The sequence below is a fragment of the Mobula birostris genome, chromosome 2 (assembly GCF_030028105.1).
Source record: "Mobula birostris isolate sMobBir1 chromosome 2, sMobBir1.hap1, whole genome shotgun sequence".
NCBI classification, from domain to species: Eukaryota; Metazoa; Chordata; class Chondrichthyes; order Myliobatiformes; family Myliobatidae; genus Mobula; species Mobula birostris.
Genome location: NC_092371.1, coordinates 172,838,250 through 172,851,355, shown reverse-complemented (window position 1 = coordinate 172,851,355; position 13,106 = coordinate 172,838,250). Strand labels below are relative to the sequence as shown.

The window sequence follows — 13,106 nt, the reverse complement described above, 5'->3', positions numbered from 1 at the left end:
GGCAGCAATGGGATCAATTTAAAATAATTGAGTTTTATTGCAATAAAGCAAAACACAAAATGCTGGAGGAACTCAACAAGTCCAGAAGCGTCATGGAGAGGAATAAACAGTTGGCATTTTTGGTTGTGACCATTCATCAGGATTTGAAATTAGCCCAGAATGTCAGCTGTTTATTCCTAGATAGGCATGTGGCCCAAGTGGGAGGGCAGCTTTAGATTAATCTTAGAGTAGGTTAAAAGGTCAGTACAATACTCGGGGCCAAAGGGCCTTTAGAGTGTTGCAGGGTTCTATGAATCAATCTGGGCAACTCTCCATACATTGCTTCTGTTGCAAGTTTATCATCCAGTAGGACTTTAATAAAGGTGCCGAAGAAAATTTAAGCTGAAGGACGACTAAATATACTGACGTGGTATGAAGACTGGTCAACAGACAGAAAACACTAAGTGCAGTCAGGTTATTTTTGGGTTGGAAGGCTGTGATGAGTGAGAGGATAACTGTTCACAAATTATCAAACACTGGATGTTTAGATGAAAGTTTTATTTACCATGTTTGTTGATAATACAAAGTTAAGTGACTGTGTGGGTACTGAGGATACAGAAGGGCTTCATGGGAGATACAAACAGATCAAGCAAAAGGACAGTTCTTTCTTTAAAAGATAAAATTAACTTCGTCACATATACATTGAAACACTTGGTGTCAACAACCACAGCTAAGAATGCAGCCCAAAAGTGTCATCATAATTGTAGTACCAATAAAGCATACGGCCAGCTTACTAACCCTAACCAATACATCTTTGGAATGTGGGAGGAAACCAGAGCACCCAGAAACCCACACAGTCAAACTGGAGCATTCAAGTGGTGCTTTGAGACAAAATAGAATCAAAATCCATTTTAACTGTTACGTGGTGTCTTCCTGTTAACATTGAAATATAGTAAGGAACATCTTTCAAAGTTGGAATTTCATCACCTAAAGCTTACAAATATTTATTAGCACAGATGAAAGGAATGGATGATTTTCTTACAATTAACATTCAGTTATAGCAGTACAATTATGATACTTGCCTCCATCGGCCGAAATTCAACCCTCCATCCAATTTCAGAATTTGGGGGTGGTGGCTTGAATCTCATGGTTTGCCAGTTTGTGGATTGTATATTCTATTAATAGTCAAAAGGTATAAATATTATTTTTACATTCATTTCCATAACACATTTTTATACAAACAATACATTGCATAGATGAGATACAGAAGTTCTTTCTCATAAAAATCTAATGAAATCATTACTCAAGAAATCAGACCATAGCTTTGTAACAGGGTAACATTTCTGCACAATTGGAAATAGATTTGTTTGCAAGTGCAGTGTCTTAACAGGATGAAACCTGTCAGTGCTGACTGTAGTTGCTGTTTCTCTGTCTCAATAAATATTCTTTTGGATAACTATTCTTGTTCTAAACTGAATCCTGAAACTTAAAGACGAGACAGAACACACAAGAGGAGAGTGGCCTTCATTTTTTTTCCTACTCTTTAAAATTCCTGGAAGCTCACATTGAAAGTTGTTATGGAGCGTTAGAAGATAGATGTTCTCACACTGTTCCTTTTGACTAAGGAGTCTAACACCAGTAGCTTCAGCCTCAGGAGCTGAAATGATCATAGCAATGAAGGAGGAACTTTTAAGGTTGAGTTATAGAATGTCTTTCTCAAGATTGCTTTGGTCTTTCGTAGAAAGATGGAAATGGCAGAGATAAACCAGATTAACCAGGGGCTTTGATTTGCCTTTCTAGCAATCCTATGAGCAGTTCTTTCGGAAAGTTTTCTTGATCTTCCAGACCTCAACTTGACCTCCACCGTTCCTGTTAACTGCCATTTCTTAATTACATTACGAACTGAGGAAATGGCTACCTGAAAATGCTTTGCTATCTTCTTATAGCCTTCTCCTGCTTTGTGGGTGTCATTTATTTTAATTTTCAGAGTGCTAGGCAGCTGCTTAGGGGAGCCCCTTTCCCAAAAATCAGCAACCAAGGTTTGAGGAGTCAGGGTATTTATAAAGCTTAGAAATTTGCATCACCTGGCCTTTCCTAACAATGACCGTGAACAAGCCATAGCCCTAACAAGCTAATAAGTTCTGAGACCTTGGCAGAAGTTATCTGAAAGCTCAAATATCTTGGGGTGCCCAAACTTTTGCACGGTGCTCCTTTCCTTTTTTTCCCCACTCTAAAATTGTACAAAACAAAAATAATACACCAATCTTGCTTAAAATGTTGAAGAATGTTTCACCTTTAACTTTATGACTTTTGGAGATCAGTTCATCTTCCACTCAATTAACTATTCACAGTAACAGAAATTTTGACTGTGTGTGTGTGTGTGTGTGTGTGTGTGTGTGTGTGTGTGTGTGTGTGTGTGTGTGTGTGTGTGTGTGTGTGTGTGTGTGTGTGTGTGTGTGTGTGTGTAAATAAATAAATCCTGGTTAATCTGCATATGTTTACAGAGTGAACCCCCATTACAAATTAAAGATGTTTTCTCCCCATATTGGAGAAAGTTACAGATAAACTCAGTAATATAGGACTATGGGTGTGACAAGGTGGTTAAATTATGAACAATATATATCAACACAGCATTATAAAACATTATAATATTTTAGTACATCAAGTATTTATCTTTAAGTTTATCAGTACCAGCACCCTAAATGAACCAGGTGCTCATATCAGTGTTGGCAGATATTGAATACTATACTTAATGTGGTTTGGATTAGTTATGTAGATATCAAAAACATTAGGCAGATATTTACAAGGATGGAAGTAGTATTAAGACCATTAAAAGTTGATGTGAAGAACTTAATTTTATAGAATATTACTTTTATTTAAATTTATACTCCTGTAGATATTTACAAGTGATAATTGCTACATTATTGGTTCTATACATTTTTCCAGAAGTATTAGTCTATTCTATATTTAGTAGAGATTTATTTGCAGTTTGAGTTTTTGTCTCATCATAAAAGCCCTCATCTATATCTCTTTCAGACCCTACCAATAGAGATCAATCAGAATCAACTCAATGAATGGAACAAAATGTTACCAAGATATATATGGCAAGGTAAAAGGCCTAGCGTTCGTCTCGAAACTTTGCAATTAGCCAAGGAAAAGGGGTGGGGGGTGGGGGATGGGGCCTACCTTCTCTTAGAGATTATTATTTTGCAGCACAGTTGAGAGCTGTGATATGTTGGTACAACCCATCATCTGACGCTCAATGGAAAAACATTGAGGAGGGGTTACTTCCCATCCCCATACAGGCAATTTTGGCTGATAACAACCTACAAAAGGTACATAAATACTATTGATAATCCATGGGTGAAATGGACTCTTAAAATATGGAAAACTATTATAAAATATAAACTAGAGGGAAATATTGCAATTCTTAAATGGTGTGCATATGACTCGGATTTTACGCCGAATAAACTGGATGCTAGATTTAGGGTCTGGACAGCTAAAGGAATAACAGTTCTTTGTAATATAATGAAAGAAGGAACACTGTTCAGTTTTGAAATGCTTAAAGAGAAAAACTTATTAGAAAAACAAGATTTTTATCAGTATCTACAGATGAGACAGTATGTTAATAGGAGGGTTAAAAAAGTAACCAAGGCAAGTACATGTTTGATAGAGCTATTTACAAAACCATATAATTCAGATAACGGTAGTAGAATCATTTCAAGCGTGTATAAGGGTTTGTCAAATCCTAAAACACATTCGACTTCATACATTAAAACAAAATGGGAGAAGGAAAGAGGGATAATTATATCTGAGGAAGAATGGACAATAATATGGAGGTATCAATGGAAGTGTACCAGTTCACAGAAATGGAGGGAATTTGGATGGAAAAACTTGATAAGGTATTTTATTACACCCTCTCAGAAATCCCATTATGATAGTAACCTCCCTGTTTGCTGGAGAAATTGTGGAAATCAAAATACAAACCATCATATTTTCTGGGATTGCCCCATTATCAAAGACGATTGGAGTGGGATACACAATGCCCTAGAAGACATTTTTAAATATGAAATACCCTTAGAAAGTAAGACCATATATTTTGGGTATGTACCTTAAGAATGGTTGAAAAGAGATAAATATTTAATGAATATACTGCTGGTGGCTGGTAAAAAGAGTCTTACCAGGAAATGGTCATCAGAGGACAGCCCAACTTTAAACGCATGGATGGAAATTACAATGGACATTTACAAAAAGATAACAGTATCTGTTAATCAAAAGTTTTTGGAGCGTAGAAGAATAAGGGGAGATTTGATAGAGGTTTACAAAATTATGAGGGGTATAGACAGAGTAAACGCAAATAGGCTCTTTCCACTTAGATTAGGAGAGATAAATACAAGAGGACACGGCTTTAGGTTGAAAAGGGAAAGGTTTAAGGGGAACATTAGGGGGAACTTCACTCAGAGAGTGGTAGGAGCGTGGAACGGGCTGCCATCTGACATGGTAAATGCAGGCTCACTCTTAAGTTTTAAGAATAAATTGGATAGATACATGGATGGGAGAGGTCTGGAGGGTTATGGACTGGGTGCAGGTCAATGGGACTAGTGGAATAAACTTTCGGCACAGACTAGAAGGGCCAAATGGCCTGTTTTCTGTGTTGTAGTTTTCTATGGTTCTATAAGTTGGAACAATTTAATTCATACTGGGAAAAATGGTTCAACTACATACCACCTCATAGGCCTGATTTTATTCTCACAAATCAATATGTTGTTTAAAAAAAAAAATCACTCCCTACTTGTACATAGTTTTTTCCTTTTGCTTGTTCTTTCTTTCCTCTCTTTTTTATTGGTGTATACCTCAGATAAATACTATGTGGAGAGTTGTGACAAATATGACTATATGATATATATGTACAATATCTGAAATACATCTTATGGAAATGTATGTTTGATGATGAACTTCAATAAAAAATAAATTACAAAAAAAAGCCCTCATCATTTCAAACTGAAAAAAAATTCGAACAACCTAGATTTTAATAACTATCAAAGCATTTGCTAACTACAGGCGGTCTCCAGGTTATGGCAGGGTTATGTTCCTGAGAACCTTTCACAACCATGGAGAGTGAGCAAATGCAGAAAGAGCTGCTTCCAGCCGGTCTCATCAAGTAAGTGAACTTTTTTTTTTGGGCGATGGGGGTTGGAGAAGAGAAGTTGTATGAGGGAAGACGGACAGAAATGCTCCATTCCTTCTCTCAACATGCCTGTAGCCTTGCAGCAGCCAGCAAATTCATCCTACCAGTTTCCCAGATGCCTGTACTATCCTACCGGATCCTTAACTATCATTACCCACAACTAGTGTATTGGTCTCAGTTAGCCTCCAAACTTCCAACTTCAAAATCTTACATGTCAGGGTCCCAATCTTCACCAAGGCACCCGAGCCTACTGATCTCTAAACTTCACACCTGTTGCTGAAATCCCTCATCCCTCTATAACTATGAGAACCTTCTTTACTCTTACAACTGAACTTTTCTAGTGCTGGGTTCCTTTCTCCTATTCGTGTAATTAAAGATAATTTTGTTGTCAAAGAATACATCTGAACATAAAATGAAATGCATCGTTTGTATCAATTCAAATTAATGAGGATTGCGCTGGAGGCAGGCTGCAAGTGTTGCCATATTTCTGGTATCAACATAACATGCCCACAACTTATCAACCCTAAACACAAGTCTTTGAACTGTGGAAGGAAACCAGAGTATAGGGAAGAGGCCCACATGGTCACGGGAAGAACATATAAACTACAGACAGAGGCAGATATCAAATCCTGATTTTACAGCTGGTTGCTGTAAAGCATATTGCTAACCGTCATGCTCTATACAGCCCAATTTTTTTTTTTAAGCTATCCCTTTCCAAATTTTGTAACTGAGTTTTGCTAACTTATGTATGATTACACTCCTGGCACGTTTTATTTTGAAACCACTATTTAAATGTCAATTGAATACATTGCAGATTACCTCAAAGTGATCAGATTCATTGGCATCATCCATATGTATCTTTTCTGCATACAACGTTAAAGGATCTCGAATGAAAAGATGAGCAATGTGTTGTGCCAGCAGATGATCAATACCTAAAAAAAAATTTTCACATTGCGATGAAGAAACGTTTTTTTATATAAAATTGATTGAGCCCTCACACTTTGTAGCCCATAAGAACATTCCTTTACCCTGTGAAAATATCTAATAAACCAACAGAACCGCTCCAATTTCCTCTGCATATTGGCAATGCTAATTTGTCTGCAATCTCCCGGGAAAGCAAGGATAATTCAGGTACTTAAGAACTCTTAACAACTTCTATTTCATCATAATTCTCATGTATTTAGCTACATAAATTTAGAAAGCAGATGCAAAATTCCATTCATGGAGTACTTAACCAATTCCATCATGGGCAGTCCCAAGCCGAGGAGGAGGGTTGGACATGGGACTAGCAAACACAACACGCAAAAACCCAAAGCTATAGAAACCTCAACAGAAGTTCCAAAGACCATGAGACAGAGGACCAAAATTGGGTCATTCAGCCCACCGAGTCTGCTCTGCCATTCCATCACCTGCCTTCTCGCCATAACCTTTGATGCCCTGACCAATCAGGAAATGATTAACTTCCACCTTAAGCATACCCATGGACTTGGCCTCCACCACAGTCTATGGCAGAGCATTCGACAGATTCAGTACTCTTTGGCTAAAAAAAATTTCCTCGTTACATCCATTCTAAAGGGTCGCCCCCGAGTTTTGATGCTGTGCCCTTGGTAAGACCTCATCCCTGGGAAAGATAGGACATACCAAGAAGACTGGCTACATCTCGAGACAACTTGAAGGACTCTGGTGATCTGCTGTCAGTGGCCTATGCCCCAACGGGGGCAATGGGCTTAAGAAGAGTACTTAACCAAAATAAAGTTGCTACTCAAGTTAAAAAATACATGCAACCACACTAATACAGCCTCCTTAAAATGGCATTACATGTCTCAAAGCACTGAATGAGAGCATAATCAAGCTGAAACTAATGCTAAGCTACACAGGAGATTCCAGAGTTTGGTCAATAACACTTAAGAACTATGTGAAAAATGAGATTTGGTTTGGGGGTTTTGACAGCTTGCTCTACTGCAATCACATTCTTTCTATGCCCACACTCTCCCCCATATGACAAAAGAAGGTGGTAAGGCCAAGGATAAGATTAGTGCCATTTGTCACCTATACATCAAAACATACAGTGAAACACATTAACAACCACAGTCCGAGGATCTGCTGGAGGCAACCCTCAAGTGTCACCATGCTTCTGATTGCAAAATAGCAGGTCAACAGCTTGCTAAGCCATACAACTTTGGAATGCAGGAGGAAACTGGAGCACCCAGAACAAACCCAGACGGTCATGTGGAGAATGTACAAACTCCTCACAGACAGTAGAACCATAGAATATTACAGCACAGAAACAGGCCTTTTGGCCCTTCTTGCTGTGCTGAACCATTTTTCTGCCTAGTCCCACTGACCTGCACCTAGACCATATCCCTCCATACACCTCTCATCCATGTACCTGTCCAAGTTTTTCTTAAAAGCCCGCATTTACCACTTCATCTGGCAGCTCATTCCACATTCCCACCACTCTGTGTGAAGAAGCCCCCCCCCCAATGTTCCCTTTAAATTTTTCCCCCTTCACCCTTAACCCATGTCCTCTGGTTTCCACCCCCCAGCCTCAGTGGAAAAAGCCTGCTTGCATTCACTCTATCTATACCCATCATAATTTTATATATCTCTATCAAATCTCCCCTCATTCTTCTACGCTCCAGGGAATAAAGTCCTAACCTATTCAACCTTTCTCTGTAACTCAAGTTTCTCAAGTCCCGGCAACATTCTTGTAAACCTTCTCTGCACTCTTTCAACCTTATTAATATCCTTCCTGTAATTTGGTGACCAAAACTGCACACAATACTTCAAATTCTGCCTCACCAATGCCTTATACAACCTCACCATAACATTCCAACTCTGTAAATCAAAGTATTGAGTATAAAAGACCAATGTACCAAAAGCTCTCTTTACGACCCTATCTACCTGTGACACCACTTTTAGGGAATTTTCTATCTGTATTCCCAGATCTCTCTGTTCTGCTGCACTCCTCAGTGCCCTACCATTTACCTTGTATGTTCTACCTTGGTCTGTCCTTCCAAAGTGCAATACCTCACACTTGTCTGAATTAAACTCCATCTGCCATTTTTCAGCCCATTTTTCCAGCTGGTCCAAATCCCCCTTCAAGCTTTGAAAACCTTCCTCACTGTTCACTACACCTCCAATCTTTGTATCATCAACAAATTTGCTGATCCAATTTACCACTGACGAATGAAACTCTGATCACTAATTCCATGTGACAATTCAGTCAGAATGACAAAGAAATTGATAAGTGGGAACAGATCGTAATTGCAAATGTAGCAAAAAAAAATTGTAAATGCTTCTATAAATAAAACTGCAGCAATGGGAAACTAGAAAAGGGAAAGATAAAACCGTAACATATAGGAGCAGAATTAGGCCATTAGGTTCATCAAATCTCCTCCACCATTTCATCATGGCTGATCCATTTTTCTTAGCTCCAATCTCCAAGGACCTCGAGAGAGAGAGAGAATTTGTAGAATGCTTAAGGGATGGCTTTTGAGAACAGCTTGTTGTTAAGCCCGCTAGGGGACCGGCTGTGCTGGATTGGGAGTTGTGCAATGATCCGGAGGTGATAAGACAGCTTAAGGAACCCTTAGGGAACAGTGATCACAATATGATCGAGTTTACTTTGAAATTTGAGGAGAAACTAAATTCCAATATGTCAGAATTTCAGTGGAATAAAGGAAATTACAATGGCATGAGAGAAGAACTGGCCAAAGTAGATGGAAAGGGACACTAGCAGGAAGGACAGCAGAGCAGCAATGGCTGGAGTTTCTGCAAAAAAAAAAGAGGGAAGTGCAAGACAGATATATTCCAAATAAGAAGAAATTTTTGAATAGAAGGACACGACTGTGGCTGACAAGTAAGTCAGAGCCAAAGTAAAAGCAAAAGAGGGCATACAAGGAAGCCAAAGCTAGTGGGAAGATAGAGGATTAGGAAACTTTAAAAAACTTACAGAAGGAAACTAAGAAGGTCATTTGGAAGGAAAAGATGATTCATGAAAGGAAGCTGGTGACCAATATCAAAGAAGATACCAAAAGCTGTTTTTTAAGTATATAAAGGGTAAAAGAGAGTTGAGGGTAGATATAGGACCAATAGAAAATGACATTGGAGATATTGTAATGAGAGACACAGATGGCAGAGGAACTGAATGCATATTTTGCATCAGTCTTCACAGTGGAAGACATCTGCAGTACACTGGGCATTCAAGTGCGTCAGGGAAGTGAAGTACGTGCAGTGAAAATTACAACTGAGAAAGTGCTCAAGAACCTTAATGGTCTGAGGGTGGATAAATCTCCTGGACCTGGTGGAAAATGCACCCTCGGGTTTTAGAGGAAGTAGCTGGAGAAATTGCGGAGGCATTAACAATGATCTTTCAAGAATCATTGTACTGGATGACTAGAAAATTGCAAATATTATTCCGCTATTTAAGAAGGGTGGGAAGCAGCAGAAAGGAAACTATAGACCTGTTAGCCTGACATCAGTGGTTAGGAAGTTGTTGGAATCGATTGTTAGGGATGAGATTACAGGGTACCTGGAGGCACATGACAAGACAGACTAAATCCAGTATGGTTTCCTGAAAGGAAAATCCTGCCCGACTAAACTGCTGCAATTTTTTGAGGAAATTACAAGCAGGGTAGACAAAGGAGATGCAGTAGATGTGGTGTACTTGGACTTTCAGAAGGCCTTTGACAAGGTTTCGCACATGAGGTTGCTTAGCAAGAGCCCATGGAATTACAGGGAAGTTACTAGCGTGGCTGGAGCATTGGGAAGTTCTAGAGATTTCTGCAGGTCTTTTACTGTTACCCTTGGGTTCTTTTTCCACATCCTTGCACATTGTGCTCTTGGCATGATCCTTGCAGGACATCCACTTCTAGCAGAGTAGCAACAGTACAGAATTTCCTCCATTTGTGGACAATTCCTCTTACTGTGAACTGATGAGCACTCAGGTCTTCAGGAATGCTTTTTCTGAACCTCTACAACCATTTCTAATCTCATCTCATTGATTGGAACAACTGATTCCAAATAGCTTTTGGAGAGGGCACTACCCCAGAGGTTCACATAGTTCAACAGATACATGTAATATTGGATCATTTTCATCAATAAATAAATGAACAAAAATAATGCTTTTGTGTTATTTATTTAATTGGGCTCTCTTTGTATAGATTTAGGATTTGCGTAAAGATCGGATTGCATATTAGGTCATATTTATGCAAAAATAGAGAAAATACTGCAGGGTTCACAAACTTTCTAGCACCACTGTACAGTTCCCAACACTGTTTTTACATCTGATATTTCATTGCCCATTCTCTTAATTTGTCTAAGACCTTCTGTAGCCTCTCTACTGCCTCAAAACTACCTGTCCCTCCACCTATCTTCCTAAGACCCAAGACCTTTCTCTGGAGCATCTACATGTCTAATTTCATGCATGCAACAATAGCATAATGGTCTGTATAAGTGTGTTGTCTGAAGCTCCATTATGGTTTAAACTGGTAACTAGTACATTATAAACAAGTTCCTAGTGATCATTATGAAGTTAGATAACCCGCAATTAAGGATTTGGCTATGCTATTAATTGCAATAAAAACAAGGAGAGGATGTGTAGAGGATGGTTCCTGCAACAGGCAAGTCTAGGACCAGAGGACACAGCCACAGAATAGGGAAATGTCCATTTAGAACAGAGATGAAGAGGAATTTTTTTTTTAAGTTAGAGAGGGTGATGAATCTGTGAAATTCGTTGCAAGGGACAGCTGTGGAGGCCAAGTCATTATGTATACTTAAAGCAAAAGTTGACAGGTTTTTGATTAGTAAGGGTGTCAACACTCATGGGGAGAAGGCAGGGGAATGAGGTTAATACATCTTCCATGATGGAATGGCAAAACAGACTTAATGACCAAATGGCCTTATTCTGATTCAATGTCTTATTCTCTTAAATTAAATGGAAATACTGTATAAATTTGCCACTATGTACGTCCACCACACCGAGCCCATCTTTTAAAAATAGGTCTTCAATTCTCTTTCTTATTGTCGTTTAATTTCTTCTTCATTCCATCGTCACTTTTCTTTTGCTGAAAAGAACTGCAGTTGTTGGTGTGGAAGTTGTGGTAAGGTAAGGGTTAAAGACAACATCCAGGCAAGAATGACTGCAGTGGCGTGTAGTTAACCCAGACAAGGGAGACCTTTGAAGTGAGACTACTGGAGTCACCCCTGCTTACTACAGACGATGTCGACGAGGATGACCGTGGCAGAGTGGGATCTCTGAAGTGAGGCCTTTGCTTACAAAGGTCTTGCTTGAAACATAGCTTCCCTTTACACAACACACACAAAATGCTGGTTGAACACAGGAGGCCAGGCAGCATCTGGTACAGTCGATGTTTCAGGCCGAGACCCTTCATCAGGACTAACTGAAAGAAGAGATAGTAAGAGATTTGAAAGTGGGAGGGGGAGATCTAAAATGATAGCAGAAGACACGAGGGGGAGGGATGGAGCTAAGAGCTGAAAAGTCGATTGGCAAAAGGGATACAAGGTTGGAGAAGGGAGAGGACCATGGGTCGGGAGGCCTAGGGAGAGAGAAAGGGGGAGGGGAGCACCAGAGGAAGATATAGTGAGAGGGACAGAGGGAGAAAAAAGAGAAAGAAAGGGGAATAGATAGATAGATAGATAGATAAAGAGATGGGGTTAGAAGGGAGGAGGGGCATTAACAGAAGTTAGAGAAGTCAATGTTCATGCCATCAGGTTGGAGGCTACCCAGACGGAATATAAGGTGTTGTTCCTCCAACCTGAGTGTGGCTTCATCTTGACAGTAGAGGAGGCCATGGATGGATATATCAGAATGGGAATGGGATGTGGAATTAAAATGTGGTGGCCACTGGGAGATCCTGCTTTCTCTGACGGACAGAGTGTAGATGCTTAGCGAAGTGGTCTCCCAGTCTGCGTCGGGTCTTGCCAATATATAGAAGGCCACACCGAGAGCACTGGACGCAGTATATCACACCAGCTGACTCACAGGTGAAGTGTCGCCTCACCTGGAAGGACTGTCCGGGGCACTGAATGGTGGCGAGGGAGGAAGTGTAAGGGCATGTGTCGCACTCGTTCTGCTTGATGGGCGTGAAATGGGAGCCATGCGTTTGAGAGCAGAGTTGATGGTGGAAGAAAGGAAGCCCCTTTCTTTAAAAAAAAGGAAGACATCTCCTTCCTCCTGGAATGAAAAGCCTCATCCTGAGAACAGATGCAGCAGAGACAGGAATTGCGAGAAGGGGAATGCCATTTTTGCAAGAGATAGGATAGGAAGAGGAATAGTCCAGGTAGCTGTGAGAGTCCGTAGGCTTAGAGTAGACATCAGTAGATAAGCTGTCTCCAGAGACAGAGACAGAAAGATCAAGAAAGGGGAGGGAGGTAATAGACCAGGTAAATTTGAGGGTAAGGTAAAAGTTGGAGGCTAAGTTAATGAAGTCAGCATGCATGCAGGAAGCAGCGCCAATGCAGTCGTTGATGCAGCGAAGGAAAAGTGGGGGGCAGATACCAGTAGGCTCCAATCTGATGTCATGAACATTGACTTCTCTAACTTTCGTTAATGCCCCTCCACCCCTTCTTACCCCATCCCTTATTTATTTATTATTTTTTCCCCCTTTCTTTCTCTTTTTTTCTCCCTATCCCTCTCACTATATCTTCCTCTGGTGCTCCCCTCCTCCTTTCTGTCTCCCTAGGCCTCCTGTCCCATGATCCTCTCCCTTCTTCAGCCTTGTATCCCTTTTGCCAATCAACTTTCCAGCTCTTAGCTCCATCCCTCCCCCTCCTGTCTCTCCTATCATTTTGGATCGCCCCCTCCCACTTTCAAATCTCTTACTATCTCTTCTTTCAGTTAGTCCTGACAAAGGGTTTTGGCCTGAAACGTTGACTGTACCTCTTCCTATAGATGCTGCCTGGCCTGCTGTGTTTC

At 40.1% G+C, this 13,106-nt stretch overlaps 1 protein-coding gene across 7 annotated transcripts in view; it reads right to left on the bottom strand.

Annotated features, from left to right (window-relative positions):
* gclc (glutamate-cysteine ligase, catalytic subunit) overlaps window positions 1-13,106 on the bottom strand; it is a 95,251-nt gene that overhangs the window by 26,729 nt on the left and 55,416 nt on the right. For all 7 annotated transcript variants that reach the window (XR_011885000.1, XM_072251108.1, XM_072251106.1 and 4 more), the window contains 2 exons: window positions 5,987-6,099; window positions 1,062-1,154 (listed from right to left, as the gene is read on the bottom strand). Coding sequence is in view for 6 of the 7 variants with exons in the window: in XM_072251108.1 (XP_072107209.1) it covers window positions 1,062-1,154; window positions 5,987-6,099 (206 nt within the window). In the remaining variant the exon portion in view is untranslated. The remainder of the gene's footprint in view (window positions 1-1,061; window positions 1,155-5,986; window positions 6,100-13,106) is intronic.